The 18,392-nt window shown below is 41.9% G+C and overlaps 1 protein-coding gene across 4 annotated transcripts in view; it reads left to right on the top strand.

Moving 5' to 3' along the window:
• LOC126355033 (putative leucine-rich repeat-containing protein DDB_G0290503) overlaps positions 1-18,392 on the top strand; it is a 512,513-nt gene that overhangs the window by 450,832 nt on the left and 43,289 nt on the right. For all 4 annotated transcript variants that reach the window (XM_050005182.1, XM_050005180.1, XM_050005181.1 and 1 more), the window contains one exon: positions 2,034-2,173. In XM_050005182.1, coding sequence (XP_049861139.1) covers positions 2,034-2,173 — 140 coding nt within the window. The remainder of the gene's footprint in view (positions 1-2,033; positions 2,174-18,392) is intronic.

The following is an 18,392-nucleotide window of genomic DNA, read 5'->3' as shown; positions in this document are numbered from 1 at the left end:
GGACCATTAGCTTCAATATTTCATGATTCCTGTATCAACTGTTACCAGGGAACTGAATCTTCTCTGTCAAGCAGAGCTCTCTCTCATTAGCATGGCTGGCCAGTGTGGCCGAGTGGTTCTAGGCGCTTCCGTCTGGAACAGCATGGCCGCAACGGTCGCAGCTTCGAATCCTGCCTCGGGCATGGATCTTTGTGATGTCCTTAAGTTAGTTAGGTTTAAGTAGTTCTAAGTTCTAGGGGACTGATGACCTCAGCTGTTAAGTCCCATAGTGCTCAGAGCCATTTGAACCATACCCCATGTTTTTCTTTTTGTTCCCGTTCAATTTTATTTTGATTTGTCATTGGAGAAAACAGTAACATATATGAGTTCTGCTCAAAAAATTCTGGAACTTTGTCCACAGAATTTTTCTACACTTACCTTTTGTTTATTGCGCATGGTCTCCGAAATTCACTCCTTTACATTTGATACATTGCTCTCTACACCGTTTCCATTTCTGAAAGCATTCTTGGTATGCCTCTTGCTGGATAGTGCGAAGCGCTGTCTTCAATTTTTCTTTTATCTCACCTGTCATTGCAAATCTACGTCCATTAAAGGTGGTTTTCAGTTTTGGATATAAAAAGAAGTCTGCAGGGGCCAGGTCTGGAGAGTACAGAGGATGCCTAGGGAGTAAAGAGGATGACACATCACAGTGATTTTGTTTTTTGTGCAATAGTCACACTCCAACAGAGATAAATATGCAGGTGCATTATCTTGATGCAAGAGACATGAATTTTCTCGCTACATTTACATTAATTGTCTCACCACATTTCAGACTGTTTCCATCTCACATTTTCTTGCAGGCATCACAACATGTCCCAGTTTGACCCAGTGGCACGAATTCACGATGAACTAACCTTCAAAGCCAAAGAAAACTATCAACATAGCTTTGGCATTTGACCTTTCCTGACAAGCTATTTTTGGTCTTGGAGAACCTTTCCCAAATTATTGTGAAGATTGAACCTTGGTCTCAACATCATAACCATAATCACTAGTTGTAATTCATTCAAGGAACATCTCATTCTCATTTGTGTGGTCCAAAAGATGTTCACAGATTGCAAGGTGGAGGCCTTTCTGACCTTGGCTCATGAGTCATGGGACAAAAATGTTGGCCACGATGCATACCAAGATGCTTTGTCAGGATTTCATGATATGATTCAACTGAAATGTTACATTCTTCTGCAATCTCTTGGACATTCAGTCCTCAATTGGCACACACAATTTTGTTGATGTTCCTGACATGAGTGTCATCGGTAGATGTCGAAGGGCTTCCTGATCGAGGGTCAACTCTTAACTTCCATCTGGCCATTTTTAAACTGACCTTCTATCTGGCCATTTTTAAACTGTGTGAACCATTTGTAATGCCGAGCGAGAATGGCTTAAGCACTCATCACTGTAGTTTTCATGCATCATTTCGTGTGTCTCTGTACAGGTTTTCTAAAGTGTCATACAAAATTTAATGCAGACGTATTGCTACTCTAACTCTGCCATCTCGAAATTCACAAACTATGTGACACAATGTTCCCCTCAGTGCTGCACTGAACAATGTCTAACAGACATACAACAATGAAACTTCTGCCAGTTACACATTAAATGCTGGTGTGTGCACAAGGATACCTACCACATTTTGCTCCAACACAGCATTGGCACGAAATTTTGAATGACCCAGAAGTTTTTGAACAGAACAGATATACAAAACTACATTTCAGAAGATATTAAATTTATTGTTTGCTTCATTAATATACAGTGTTCATATTTTAATGGGTAAATATTAACACAGACACAAAACAAAGCATTATGTCACAAGTCAGTAACAGTTAATAGATGAGATATCCTGCAATAAAATTTGTGTGTAAAGAATTGAACATTTTGATTAACAGTCTGTACTACTATCCATTTCACCTCAATCAATATCAAAGTACAACAAGCACACTATATATAGCCTACCAGCTTAAATGTATGACTTATGTAAACTTCATTCATTCTTACTGTTGCAGATGGATTGCTATACAAAAGAAATAAATGAAATTCAAGTAAGGCTACAGGAAAGTAAAGATGAGCAGAAGGAGTTACATAAACAACTAAAGAATTGTGAGAAGGAAAATGAGGAGTTACAAAATGAAGTCTCAGCATTAAAGTAATGTTATTTTTCAGTTTTTGTTTCCATTGTTGTGAAACCCGGATGAATAAGAGATGGAAATTATTTGTTTTTTATTTTTATATGTTTCTTGTTTGTATGATCCATCTCCAGCAATTCTCCTGTATGTGAATGTATTTCTTGTATTACTTCTGTCATTTATTGTTCAGAAACTATTTGTTTTAATGTTTTTTAGAATTTTGTTCCATTTATCTAGCATGACTTTTGATTTCTTATATTTATTTATTTATTCATTCATTCTGTGATTGCCGTTCAGAGACTTGACACTTTAATATACAGCATGTACATTAAGTCCGAGTACACTTTCAATTATTTATTGCGCTAGAACCAGACATTGTTGGAGTTCAACAAAAACAAGTGTGCTACAGCTGTTCAATGGATGTTTAGAGCCAAGTATGGTAAGAAGCCACCAACAAGAAAGGCAATTTATGACTGGCACAACAAATTCATTACGATGGGTTGCTTGTGCCCACCAAAGAGAAGTGGATGTCCCAGTGTGAGTGAAGTGAATATAGAGGGTGTATGAGAACATTTATATGGAATCCAAAGAAATTTATGTCACTCATGGTTCGCATATCGAATGTTTGTAAAAAATACTTTCAGAGTTTCTCTTCAAAATGCAATATGTATGGCATCTGTACAATGTTTAGTTTTAGTGCAATAAATAGTTGAAAGTGTTCCTGGACTTTCTGTACACTCTGTTTATTAACAATAGAGAGTTAACAGTGTAAATTAGATTTTGAGCACATATTATTTTACAATAGAAACTCATATATGTATAAAAATTAAAACATACACAAAACAAAACTTTATTATTAATTTAATTTACTAGGTGTAGGCACCAGATTTCACTTTCTGTAACAATGTCTGAGTTTTGATCATACATAAAAAAAGACTTGTGTACTTTTTGGTCCCACCGTATACATAGTAAGTACATTTCTCATGATTTTGTCTTAATGCTACTATTTATTTCAGTTTATTGTCCCAAAATATTCCTTAGCAATGTACAAACATGTTGTTTTCATGTACTCTCTTAGTTTTGTTTTGAAGATTGGTAGTGCTTTTACATTTTTTTAATGGCCTGACAGTCATTGTATAATAAGCATCCAGCTGTAGCAGGGTCTTTATCAACCAGCTATAGTTGGATGCTGTTGGTGTGATAATTGTGTTTGACTCCTGTGCTTTATTTGTTGAATTCTCCATGTAGCCTTAATGATCAGTTTAATTTGAGATATATGATAATTTCACAGACATTCATAGAGGGAACTATCAAAATTTTAAAATGTTTCCACAGTACTGTTTACCTTGTATTTTAATTCTACACATTCTTCCAGGGAAACATCAATTTTTTTAAAAAAAATTTCACAATATTGTTTACCTTATATTTTAATTCTACACTTTGTTGTCTGTTTTCTGCAAACTATTTTATAGACTGGTTGCATTCTCCCTGATACCATATCTATGCAGTTTATCTAACAGTGTAGTGTAGCACACACAATCAAAGGCTTTTGACCGGTCCAGGAATACGTTACAAAATTTTCATTTTCTTCTAATGCTCTGATTATGTGTGTCTTGAAGCTTGTTTCTGCTGTTTTTGCAGACTTCCCTTTTCTAAATATGTGCTGTGCTTCAACCAGGGTGTTTTTTTCTGGTAATTTTATAAATCTGTTGTTACTAGTGATTTAATCTTTGAGAAGGTGGGTCAAATCATTATAGGCCTGTATTTTCTTGGATGCCTTCACCACCAACTTCATAACTTGGTTCTACTTTTCTCTTTTTTAGACATGGTGGGGATAGTTACCATTACCAGTTTACTAGGAATATCTGAAGCATTGCCAGAGATTGTGATGAGTGTTTGATTACTTTTGCAGATATTCTGTTTATGTCATCTGTATTTTTCTTCGAATTGTCTGATTATATTTGTAATTTCTGTTTCATTTGTTGGAAAAAAGAATAGGCATATTGGTATTTCTGGTACAGTCTTCTGACTGGTTTGATGCAGCACATCACAAATTCCTCTCCTGTGCTAACCCCTTCTTCTCAGAGTATTATTTGCAACCTACATCCTTTATTATTTGCTGCATATATTCCCCTCTTCTTCTCAGAGTAGCACTTGCAACCTACGTCCTTTATTATTTGATGCATGTATTCCAATCTCCGTTTTCCTCTGCAGTTTTTGACTTCTGCAGCTCCCTCTAGTACTGTGGAAGTCATTCCCCGATGTCTTAACAGATGTCCTATCATCCTGTCCCTTCTCCTTATCAGTGTTTTCCATATATTGCTATCCTCTATGATTCTGCACAGAACTTCCACATTCCTTACCTTATCAGTCCACCTAATTTTCAAAATTTGTCTAGAGCATCACATCTCAAATGCTTCGATTCTCTTCTGTTCCAGTTTTCCCGCAGTCCATGTTTCACTATTATACAGTGCTGTACTCCAGACATATATTCTCAGAAATTTCTTTCTCAAATTAAGGATGATATTCGAAATTAGTAGACTTCTCTTGGCTGGGAATCTCCATTTTGCCATTGCTAGTCTGCTTTTGATGTTCTCCTTGGTCTGTCCGTCACTCGTTATTTTACTGCCTAGGTTGAAGAATTCCTTAACTTCATCTACTTTGTGACCATCGATCCTAATGTTAAGTTTCTCACTGCTCTCTTTTCTACTACCTCTCATTACCTTCATCTTTCACAGCATTTCACCCACAAATAAATAGAACATTATTATTGGAAAATATCACTCGAGCTGCTGTCAATTTATGTCACAGATTTAGATTTATGTCACAGCATGCATAACCCACTATTTACTCTCAATCCATACTCCATACTTATTAGACGGTTCATTCCATTCAGCAGATCATGTAATCTTCTTAACTTTCGCCAAACACTTTTTCCAGGTCGACGAATCCTATGAACATGTCTTGGTTTTTCTTTAGTCTTGCTTCCATTATTAACCACAATGTCAGAATTGCCTCTTACCTTTCTTCAAGCCAAACTGATCATCATCTAGCGCATCCTCAATTTTCCTTTCCATTCTTCTGCATATTATTCTTGTCAACAACTTGGATGCATGAGCTGTTAAGCTGATTGTGTGATAATTCTTGCGCCTGTCAGCTTTTGCCGTCTTTGGAATTGTGTGGTTGATGTTTTTCCAAAAGTCACCAGATTCAAACATTCTACACACCAACATAAATAGTCGTTTTGTTGCCACTAACCCCAATGATTTTAGAAATTATGAGGGAATGTTACCTATCCCTTCTGCCTTATTTGATGTTAAGTCCTCCAAAGCTCTTTTAAATTCTGATTCTAATACCGAGTACCCTATCTCTTCTAAATCAACTCTTGTTTCTTCTTATATCATATCAGCCAAATCTTCTCCCTCATAGAGGCTTTTAATGTATTCTTTCCATCTATCTGCTCTCTTGTCTGCATTTAACAGTGTAATTTGTGTTGCACTCTTAATGTTATCACCTTTGCTTTTAATGTCACCTCTGGTTGTTTTGGCTTTCCTATATGCCGACCATCATTGCTTTTTCGATTTCTTCACATTTTTCATGCTGCCATTTCATCTTAGTTTTCCTCAGTGACTTGTATTTCTGTATTCCTGAGTCTCCTGAAACATTTTTGTACTTCCTCCTTTCATCAATCAATTGAAGTATTTCTTCTGTCACCAATGGTTTCTTCCCAGTTACCTTCTTGGTACCAATGTTTTCCCAACTTCTGTAATCACCCTTTTTAGGGATGTCCTTTCCTCTTCAACTGTACTGCCTAGTGAACTATTCCTTATTGCTGTATGTATAGCTTTAGAGAACTTCAAGCATATCTCATCATTCCTTAGTGCTTCCATATCCCATTTCTTTGCGTATTGATTCTTCCCGACTAATGTCTTAAACTTTAGCCTACTCTTCATCACTACTATGTTGTGATCTGAGTTTGTTTCAGCCCCTAGGTATGCCATACAACCTAGTATCTGATTTCAGAATCTATGTCTGACCCTGATGTAATCTAACTAAAATCTTCCCGCATCATGTGGTCTTTTCCAAGTATACATCCTCCTCTTGTAATTCTTGAACAGAGCATCACAATTACTAGCTGAAGTTTATTACAGAGCTCAATCTTTCTCCTCTCTCATTCCTTGTCCCAAGCCCATATTCTTCTGTAACCTTTTCTTCTGCTCCCTTCCCCAACAACTGCATTTCAGTCCTCCATGACTGTGAGATTTTCATACTGTATTAACTTCTCAATATCCTCATACACTTTCTCTATCTCTTCATCTTCAGCTTATGACGTCGACATGTATACCTGATCTATCATTGTCAGTGTTGGTTTGCTGTCAGTTCTGATAAGAACAACCCTATCATTGAACTGTTCACAGTAACACCCTCTCTGTACTACCTTCCTATTCATAACAAATTCTACTCACATTACACGATTTTCTGCTGCTGTTGATATTACCCTATACTCATCTGACCAGATATCCTTGTCTTCTTTTCACATTACCTCACTGACCCCTAGTATACCTAGATTGGGCTTTTGCATTTCAATTTTCAGATTTTCTAGTTTCCCTGCCACGTTCAAGCTTCTGGCATACCACACCCCAACTCATAGAATGTTACATTTTGTTGATTATTCAATCTTTTTCTCATAGTAATCTCCCCCTTGGCAGTCCCTTCCCAGAGATTCGTTTATTCTGGAATCTTTTACTAAAGGAGAGATCATCATGACACATCAATGACAGGCCACATATCCTGTGGATACACATTATGTGTCTTCAATGCAATGGTTTCTATTGCCTTCTGCATCCTCATGCCGTTGATCATTGCTGATTCTTCTGTCTTTAGGGACAGTCTCCCACCCCTAGGACAAGAGAGTACCCTGAACCTCTGTCCACTCCTACACCCTCTTTGACAAGGCTGTTGGCAGAGTGAGGGTGATTTCTTATGCTGGAAGTCTTCGGCTACCAATGATGATTATGAATCAAGATTTAAGCCACGGCGGGACTCAAACCCGGGTCCGAAGACATTTTGATTATGAGTCAAAGACGCTACCCCAAGACCACAGGTGCCTTTTTGCCCTATGCTTCATTTTGTTTCATTTGTTTCTGTACTGTGTTTACGTAATACCAGTTTAAAGTGGAACACCTTTCATGTAAGTCAGTTAGTTCTTCCTGTTGTGCAGTAAGTACTGTGTTCCCATTTTGTCTCTTATTTGATTAATCCCAGTTTGTATTTATGTGTGACCAGACTGTCTTAGAAGCATTTGATGAGGTTCTGATTCACATGTACTTACCACATTCTAATTGACTATTACATTTCTGCTGTCTTTCATACAAATCTCTTAAATCTTCTCTAGCATTCATAATCTGTGTTATGATCTATTCCTACTATGTCTTAAATTTATCTTTCTACCTAAGTTTCGAAAGATATATTAAAAACAAAGATTCTAAGACTTACCAAGCGGGAAAGTGCCGGCAGACAGGCACAATGAACAAAACACACAAACACACACACAGAATTAATAGCTTTCGCAACCGATGGTTGCTTCTTCAGGAAGGAGAGGGAAAGACGAAATGATGTGGGTTTTAAGGGAGAGGGTAAGGAGTCATTCAAATCCCGGGATTGGAAAGACTTCCCTTAGGGGAAAAAAAAGGACAGGTGTACACTCCACACACACACACACACACACACACACACACACACACACACACACACACACACACACACACACACACACACATATCCATCCGCACATACACAGACACAAGCAGATATATTTAAAGGCAAAGAGTAAGGGCAGAGATGTCAGTCGAGGCAGAAGTACAGAGGCAAAGAAGTTGTTGAAAGACAGGTGAGGTATGAGCGGCGGCAACTTGAAATTGGTGGAGGTTGAGGCCTGGCGGATATCGAGAAGAGAGGATATACTGAAGGGCGAGTTCCCATCTCCGGAGTTCGGATAGGTTGCTGTTGGTGGGAAGTATCCAGATAACTCAGACGGTGTAACACTGTGCCAAGATGTGCTGGCCGTGCATCAAGGCATGTTTAGCCACAGGGTGATCCTCATTACCAACAAACACTGTCTGCCTATGTCCATTCATGCGAATGGACAGTTTGTTGCTGGTCATTCCCACATAGAAAGCGTCACAGTGCAGGCAGGTCAGTTGGTAAATCACGTGGGTGCTTTCACACGTGGCTCTCCCTTTGATCGTGTACACCTTCTGGGTTACAGGACTGGAGTAGGTGGTGGTGGGAGGGTGCATAGGACAGGTTTTACACCAGGGGCGGTTGCAAGGGTAGGAGCCAGAGGGTAGGGAAGGTGGTTTGGGGACTTCATAGGGATGAACCAAGAGGTTACGAAGGTTAGGTGGACAGCGGAAAGACACTCTTGGTGGAGTTGGGAGGATTTCATGAAGGATGGATCTCATTTCGGGGCAGGATTTTAGGAAGTCGTATCCCTGCTGGAGAGCCACATTCAAGGTCTGATCCAGTCCGGGAAGTATTCTGTCACAAGTGGGGCACTTTTGGGGTTCTTCTGTGAGAGGTTCTGGGTTTGAGGGGATGAGGAAGTGGCTCTGGTTATCTGCTTCTGTACCAGGTTGGGAGGGTAGTTGCGGGATGCGAAAGCTGTTTTCAGGTTGTTGGTGTAATGGTCGAGGGATTCAGGACTGGAGCAGATTCGTTTGCCACGAAGGCCTAGGCTGTAGGGAAGGGACCGTTTGATATGGAATGGGTGGCAACTGTCATAATGGAGGTACTGTTGCTTGTTGGTGGGTTTGATGTGAACGGATGTGTGAAGCTGGCCATTGGACAGATGGAGGTCAACGTCTAGGAAAGTGGCATGGGATTTGGAGTAGGACCAGGTGAATCTGATGGAACCAAAGGAGGAAAGATATGTTTAAGTCTCTGTATGTCCATCCTTTTAAAAATGGTTGTGGGACTTGACTGTTCGATAAAGGATGTCAAATTAAGTACCTTTCAGCCATCAATTTTCAGCCTTATTTTATTTGGCAACCAGTTTCAGCATTTCACTACACCATCTTCAGGCCCCAGACTGACGCACAGGAAGAATTTACCTCAGTTGTGTTTATGTGGTGACATAAGCTTGAACTGAAAGTTTCCCAGCTGTCTTCTACATTAGTATGTTCAGATTTCCTGCACTTGCCAGCTTCCACTCTACAATTACATTTCGAGTTTGAATTTTCTTGTTCTGTAGCTCAGTTAACTGACAATGGTGATCTGAAACAACTGCATTAATTGCATGTATTTTCAGATTATTTAAAGGTACATTTGTCTGATGATGATTCAGTGCTACTGCTGGGCTATTTATATGCAGCTTTGTATTATATGTTTTTACAATATTATGAAAACATTTTTGTACAGCCACTCTGCTTCAGTATGTTTATATTTAGATCACCAGATACTGTTGAATATGGAAATTATTTAATAGCTTTGTCAAGTAGTACTTCAAGTTCTGTTGGGAAATCTTTTATTTTCGAGCTTTGAGGCCAATATATCCCTAAAACTAGACATTTGCTCTCCCCAAAATTTGTTTGGACTTGAGGGAATAGGATATAGTTGTAGGTAAACAACTAGAAATCTCTTAGATACAGATTTATTAGCACTTCGCTTCTACACAGATACAAGTCCAGAGGCTAACTGCCGTTAGCGGCCAACGTCCTCCCAAAACCCTCTCCTCAAAGATAGCACACTTATACACTGAACAAATATCGATATTTATGGCACTCTATGCCACATAGCCCCCTTACCCTTCCCCCACCCCCACCCCCCCACCCCCCGCCCCCGTGCAGTATGGAGTACATCCCTGTGGATGGGGGGGTAAGAAGTTAGGAAGGTGACGTACAGTTCTTCCACGTCAGGCAGAAGCGGTCGACTGGTAGGAGACCAGGGGGTGAAACCTGGTACCTCGATGGCGAAGTCAGCAATCGACGCTGTCGGCTGAAGACAACGTCCCATCCTGGAGTGGAGGTGTAGCACTTCGTCAGCAGGCAGGCGGAGAATCGCCTTGCCAGAAGGCCTCACAAAGGCACGTAAATTGCCACACACAGCACTTGTGCTCAATTTAAAGCGGCACACCACATGAGTTTCCGCACTTCCTCCCTCAACATTGTCACACGTGAGAACCACGCACACCGTATTGCCATCTACGACAACAGATAATTTATGTATGTCATCGGGGTGTACATGTGTTGAGAATTCTTGAGTGGCACCTGTACATGCAATGGTAGGGAGGCAGAGAGGTCTGGGAAAGCCATGGCAGGGGGAAGCATCTGCGAAGAGGAGAGTGACAGGTGCACTGGACTGCGCAGGCAACAACCTGAACAGCTGATGGACGAGGGAGCGTGACCGAAGGCAATGAGGAGCCAGCGTGGATTGAACGGTGTGACAAAGAGCTGTCACATGAAGATGGTAACACAATGGTAGAATCCGAGTGGTTGGCAGTTTGACTGCGAGGGCTGTGAGGAGTGAAACCTCAAAAAGATTGGCCACTCAAATTAGATGAACGCGGAGAAGAAGCAGTGCTTGGCAGAGAAGCACGCTGTGGAGAATCAATACCCAAATGTATGGTATGAGAAGATGGATGGCGCTCGAAGCAGGAGTGGGAGATAATCAGGGAGGTTCACCTGAGGCTCAATGAAAGCTGGTTTCACTCGGTCGAGTGAGACCGCAGTAACAGAGTCTTTTATGGGATCCATGTTATTCTCGGACGTTTGACGACCTTGTAATGACCTGTGTAGGGTGACTGAAGCGGGGCTTTGATTGAGTTGTCTCTGAGAAACACGTACTCACAAGAGTCTAGCATGCGCGGTATGTACATGCGCGGAGGTGTATGAGTAGCCGGAGGTGGCGGCTGAATTTTGCTGCAGTGCAAGCGCACTCGCTCGAGAAGTGACACACTTGCTCGAGATGTGAAAGGAGTTCAGAGGGCTGTGGAAGTGGGGTGGGAGTGACTAATTCTCCAGGCAAAACCAGAGGTTGGCCATACACAAAGTCAGCAACGGAACCCTTTAGGTCTTCTTGAAAGTCGCACGAAGGAAAAGAAGCACAAAGGGCAGTGCTTCTATCCATAGTGAGTCATGGCAACCCAAGGCAGACTTTAAGGTGCGATGCCGTCTCTCGACAAGCCCATTGCCTTGGAGGTGGTATGCAGAAGAATGAATTTTGAAAATACCACACATTTTCCATAAGTCGGAGAAAACTGAAGACTCAAATTGTCGTCCCTGGTCATTGGTGAGGTAAACAGGTGAGCCAAATCTAGAGATCCACAAATCTAAGAATGGTCGACTTACTGTCTCAGAGGTAATAATTCAGAATAGGTACAGCCTCAGCCCACGGAGTCATCCTGTCAATAGCTGTGAACAAGTAACAGAAACCCTCGGAGGGGGGCAAAGGGCCTACGAGGTCCACATGAACATGGTGAAACCGGCCTGGCAGTTGGTCAAAACAGCCAAGGGGTGGGGAAGTGTGCCTGGAAACTTTGCTCTATTGACACAACACGCATGCCCTGGCCCAAGACTGACAGGGTGGAAGCTTTGACACGGGGGTGTGCTAATGTGTGTAATTTGTCAAAGACCTGGCATTGAAGGGGCTTAGGACTGAATGGCCATAACGTATCAGTCGATTCATCACACCACACTATGTCAGATATGCCAGGGAAAGTAGAGCATACCGGTTGGAGAGAGGAGCTGTGGTCTGAAATTAACTGCATGGTATCAGGATCTGCTGATTACAACCAAGGTAGGTCTGTTAAGTCAATTAAGGTTGTGACAGCACCAACATGCGAGAGAAAATTAGCAACCACATTGTCCACTCCTCAGATGTAGCAAATGTCATTTGTAAATTGCAAGATGTAATCGATGTGACGAAAGCGTCATAGGGGCGGATCAGCCGCAGGATTTCTTATGGCAGGAACCAACAGCTTGTGATCAGTGAGCACATAGAAATCTAGTCTCTCAACATCAGTTCTGAAGTGTCTTATGGCCTTGTAAACTGCAAGTAATTCTCTGTTGAATGCTGAGTATTTCTTCTGCGCATTGTTTAGCTTTTTTGAGAAAAACTGCCTGCGGGGTCGTAACATCATTGTATGTCTGACTCAGTACTGCGCCGCAGCCTTGTCACTAGCATCAGTAGTGATAAACATTGTGGCATCCCCACATGGGTGAGCAATAGTGGGAGCGGAGGCCAACAGCTGTTTGACTTCCTTAAACGCCTTGTTCATGTCTGGTGTCCATGGGACCTGGTGGGTGCCAGAGGAGCCTGCACCGCAGAAGCTGCTGTCACATGTTTATGGTAATAATTAACTGTTCCGATGAACCTGCGCAATTCCTGTAGGTCTGAGGGCGTGGCATCTCGAGAACAGGCTTGATCTTGTGCTGCGGTGGTGTCAGACCATCCAACGACACAACGTAACTTAGGAATATGACGGATGACTGGTGCAATTGAGTCTTTTATTGTTCAGTTCAATACCAGCGGCTGCTAAAATATCTGTCACGACTTGAACACGCTCCTCACTTTGTTCCAAAGTAGAAGCAAAAACCAATATGTCGCTCATGTATACGAAACAAAAGTCTAGATGGGATAAAGTTTGATTGATGAAATGCTGCCACGTTTGTTTTTCAACCCAAATGGCATAAATTTGTATTGAAACAGCCCGAAGGGAGTGGTTATGGCAGTCTTCTCAATATCCTCTGGAGCCATAGGAATCTGATGAAATGCATGCTTACAGTCCAAAACAGAGAATTACTTTGCACCTCTAAGCACATGACTGAAGTCCACAATGTGTGGGACCGGGTATTTATCAATGATGGTGCGGGCATTTAAACGCCTATAGTCTCTGACCATACGCCAAGTACCGTCTTTCTTTTCGTCAAACAGGATAGGACTAGCCCAGCAACCAGAAGAAGGTTCAGTTATTCCCTTTTGTAATAGATCATCTAATTGTTCTTTTGCAATTTACATACATTCCGGCTTGAGGCAGTGTGGGCCTTGCAATATGGGCGGCCCATCGGTTAGACATAACCAATGAACTGTGCCATTAGTGATTACTGCAATACGTGGTGCGGCACGACAGTCAGATGTCCGTGAAGCGGAGCAGGCGATGGCGGACGGGCAAAGCTGTGGCGCTGAGAGCACGGAAGTACAGGTGTGCCAACCGCTCGTAGGCTGCATAAAGGCCACATGCGTGTTAACATGAGCAAAGTTAGTATACTGATTCTTGGTAGTGGGCTGTGCCACTTCGAGTGCTGTAGGCGCAAGCAGGCATGGCCGAACAGCAGATGGCCATGGTTCATTGCCACGAGCTTGGGAAGTTAATTGTCCATTTGGAACGCAAGGAACATAAGCACTCGGGCATACACTGTCATTACAAGAGGGGGTACTGACACAGTTTACAGAGTTCACAACATTGTCATTAACATGCGGGCACGGGAATACCAGATTGGCACGTCTGACCTTGTCTGTAGCAGACGAGTTGTTTGCTTGTAGTGTCGCGAGGCGTTGTTGTTGTGTGCAGACCAATTCGTGGTGTATGTTGCGGAGATGCAGCAGCATTTCCATATGTTCCATCTGCAACTTCGAAGACCTGACGCACTCCACTAGCCACTTGTTTGTCCAAGATTGCAGCTCCAAGGATAGGTTTAAACACTTCTTAGCACAGCACACATGTTTGGTGTTAGTCGATCTGTCACTTGGCGGAGCGATAGGGATATGTTTGTTTAGTGGTGGGTAAAACACAGTATTTTGCACGAAAACTAGTGACAACTGATAGTGCTTGAGGAAACCAATTCCAAGAATAGCTTCTTCAATTGTTGACACTAAAAACATCCACTCCAGCTTGCACTCGGGCAAAAGTTTCACTGTATACAGAGTAGAACCCGAACACTGTAGGGTAGACAAGTTCACTGTTTTGTGTGGTTGCACTTTATTGGTTGCTAGGCAAACTGGTAGCAAAGAGACGTCTGTGCCAGTGCCTACCAGAAAACGTACACCTGATTGCAAATTGCGAACATAGACTCAACCACACTTACTGTTGTTATCCGAAATGGAATGCAACGTTGGATGGTGCCCGTTGTTTACATCACAGGAGGTGGCACTGCAGCCTACCTGCGGTTGGAGTTTGGGTAAGAACACGGTGACTGGCATTTGCGAGCTTGCTCCCCAAATCTTGCATGGAAGAAACAGTAAGGTTGGGCAGGCCTTTGCTCCTGTGGGTAATTGCTAGGTGACGGAGTATATGATCCAGAGTCTTCCACAGAGGCCGATGCACTGTCATTGTGGGGAGTTGAAGGTGCAGGCAGGGTGGCTAGTTTAACAAACTTGTTATTAGCAGCACCAGACAAGGGCATGCTGTCAGAAAGCTTCTTAGTGCATTGACATCCACAATGCAGTGTATGGAGCTCATGTTGCCTGGCCGAGTATGCTCTGTCAGCGGCGCATAAATGTTCATTTACTGGCCTACCTTCATACACAGAGATTGCAGTCTGGACAGGCAAGGGCAGCTTTTCTGTCCAGATTTCTGTGAGCGTATCATCAGGCATAACTTGCTCATCGACAAAAAGACGGATGCATTGCAACAGCTGGGACGGAGACCTGTCACCGAGACGCTCTTCATAGATGAGCTGTCGCACATTTTCTCCCCTCGTTTTTGAGACGCACTCCAGTATCGTCTGTTTCATCACAGCATACTTCCCTGCTAGGGGGGTGCTTTGACCAGATTGTAAATTAAATCAATGCAGTCGTGAAGATGGTTCTTGAGGCAGGCATGTTTGCTGAACTAGGTTAAATCAGAACTCCGGGTGAGCGGGTTTGAAGTCTCGTAGTTTCGTCAGATTTGGCACTGCAGTCACTGCAGAGGTGCGCCTATTTGTTCAGATGGAAGTAGAGCATGCAGAAGATAGCGAGTCCGAATTATTGGCGTCCCGTAATGCGGGTATCGCAAAATTCAGTTGACACCCGGGGGAGGGGGGAGGGGAGGGGGTTGAGAAGTGACAGACGCTTGTGAGTGTGAGGATCGTAGTCAAAATGTACATTCTCATTTATGTGGTAGCTCAGAAAGAAGCCACAAGTACTTAAGTACGCCGGTGAATTTCCGTTATGCACACTGTATTCACTCAACCGTGAGTGGTGGGGCTGGTTGTAGATGTCCGGGTAATTATTGCCCAGCACAGAATTGTAGACTTGATTAAAAGCAACACAAGGATCCCACAAATGTCCACTAGGATGCACACTCGGTATGATATTTGCTGTTTGGCGAGCATTGAGCACCTGTTGACTAGCCGGCGTGGAAGGATACACACATGGCGGGATCTGATTCGAGTTTGAATTTAGTACTGGATTTTCCAAAGTAGCAAAACTTTGCTCAACACCACGAACTGTATTGAATTGTGCATTCGACACAGGAGTAGGAATGTTCTGAACAACACTCTGTGGAGAACACGTGGAAATGTCTAGGCTAACAAAGCCAGAGTCCGCAACTGTTGGCGGTTGGAAGAACCTGGCGGCACTCGATGAATTCCACTGCATGTTCGGGTTGAAGGATTCCGAAGAGTCTTGCGGTATGTCCACTATGATGGCAGGAGTGCTGGAGAGATGTTGCTGAAACCCGAGTGGCGGTGAGTGCTGAAAGGCCATTGTCTGAAGCTGAACAACGGCAATCGCGAAGAAACCCGATGCAGTAGGCGCGTAAATAACCTTTGGGCGGTAACTCAGACACATATTACACAAAAAACGGGGTCACCAGTGAGGGAATAGGATATAGTTGTAGGTAAACAACTAGAATTCTCTCAGATACAAATTTATTAGCACTTCGCTTCTACACAGATACAAGTCCAGAGGCTAACTGCCGTTAGCGGCCAACATCCTTCCAACACCCTCTCCTCAAAGATAGCACACTTATACACTGAACAAATATCGAAATTTATGGCGCTCTACACCACCAACTTTTATTTTCTAAATACATATATGATCTGGCAGACAGGGTGAGCAGCAATCTGCACCTGTTTGCTGGTAGTGCTGCGGTGTATAAGGAGGTGAAAATTTCTAGTTGGTGTTATGAATGGCAGGTAACTCCAAATGTAGAAAAAATGCAGATTAATAGGGAAAAAGTCCCATAATGTTTGAATACAGCATTAGTACTGTGCCGATTGAGAGCTACAGTGATTAAATATTTAGGCATAATGTTGCAAAGCGATATGAAATGGAACATTTAAGGAAAGACAAATGGTCAATTTAAGTTTATTGGAGGAATTTTTGGAAAGAGTAGTTTTCTATGTAGAGGAACCATGTATAGACCATTAGTGTGACCCATTCTTGAGTACTATTCAAGTGTTTGGAATCCCTCTAAGCTTGGATTAAAGGAAGGCATCGAAGCAATTCAGAGGTGGGCTGCTAGGTTCATTACTGGTAGGTTTGAACAACATGCATGTATGATGGAGATGCTTTGGGAGCTCAAATGGGAAATGCTACATGGAAGGTGACATTCTTTTTGAGGAACACTAATGAGAACATTTAGAGAACCAGCATTTGCACCCGATTGCAGAGCAGATTCTACTGCTGCCAAGGAACATTTCACATAAAGACACAAGAGAGAAGGTAAGAGGAACTATGGCTAATACAGAGGCATATAGACAGTTGTTTTTCCCACGTCATATTTTGAGTGGAACAGATAAGGAAATGACTAGTAGTGATACAGGGTACCCTCTGTCATGTACTGTGCAGTTGCTTGTCGAATATTTATGTAGACGCAGATGTAAATGTGATGTGATCTCTCAGGTTTCCTTGGCATGATTTACTAATGGTGTGCTTCCAGGTGTTCTGCTGAGTATTTTGATGATTGACTCCGTCATCTCTCAGGTGGTGCAAGTTTTGCTGATACATGTACTTGCTATCTGTACTTGACCAGACTGTGAACTGTTGTTGATCTTGCGCTGCTGTTTACAGCTGAGTTCCACTCACAGCACTTGCCATGCCCTTTGATGCTCAGTCCTAAAGACTCTGGTTCACAGAGCTCAAATACTTTCATAAAAGGAGAGCTTTACTGAAGAATTACAACACCTACAAATAGTGTTCCATAGTAATGTATACTTAGCTTTTACTGTGGTGGGACACTAGACACTTAAGAAGAAAGACAAGTGAATGTCAGAATGTATTATTTATGTTTCTGCCACTTGTATTTCCCCCAAAAAAAAAGTAACTGAAAGACAGTTCTGAAGATAGCATAGCAAGCTCACACCATTAATTTCTCAATTATACACCTTCAGTATCACCCAGATAGCATAGCAAGCTCACACTGTTAATTTCTCAATTATACATCTTCAGTGTCATCCTTAACTTTTTTCAGAAATGTGCATAGCCTATGATATAAGCTGGTTAAGTTTTCAATATTGCTTATCTCCCTAAATTAAGTGCATGCCACATATACATGACAGACTTCATATGCAGCAATATCAATGTTTCTTTTTCTTTACGTGTTTTCCTGAAGCCAGATACGTAGTCACTCAAAGAAATAGTTCCTTTTTTGTTTTCAATTAGGTACTTACTTCATCCTGGGTATTAACATCACTATTTATGTTTCAGTATAAGACCAGTACATGAGCAAAATGCTTGTAAATGATTGTTTGTAGCATTCAGTGGAAGATTATTTAGAGAAGAAGAATGATTTCCGTGTCTAAGGGTGAAATTGACATCAAGAATTTGTCTGTAGATTCAGAAGAGCACAAGTATAATACATGGAAAGTAAAATATAATAAAAGTCACATACTACACTCAAAATGTGTCAATGGATCTCGTGAAGACAATAAAAATAAATGCTTGTTGTGCATTTAAAACAGTGAAGTAGAGCTTCCACATTTACCTGACATGGTATTCCCGAACAATGTGATGGTGCTACAGAATGATAATGGTTGTGGATTAGAGTTCAGTGCCTTGGATGCTCTGTGAAGAGTCAGTAATAGAAATTTATCTGTGAAAGTTGCCTGTTCTGAGGAATGGAAGGAATCGAGACAGGAGCACACTCAGATCATCTAATTGAGCAAACATTGCAGTCAGAATCATGAACACCTAAAATACAGATTGAGACTGAGTCTGAGGATGAGAAGCCAAAATTACTTATCTACCTTGTGTTGGCATAGTATCTGGAGAGTTTGGTAGACTCATAGGGAAACAGGTCATCCAGTGTATTTCATC

This window comes from Schistocerca gregaria, chromosome 3 (genome assembly GCF_023897955.1).
Source record: "Schistocerca gregaria isolate iqSchGreg1 chromosome 3, iqSchGreg1.2, whole genome shotgun sequence".
NCBI classification, from domain to species: Eukaryota; Metazoa; Arthropoda; class Insecta; order Orthoptera; family Acrididae; genus Schistocerca; species Schistocerca gregaria.
This window is presented reverse-complemented; position numbering and strand designations above follow the sequence as displayed.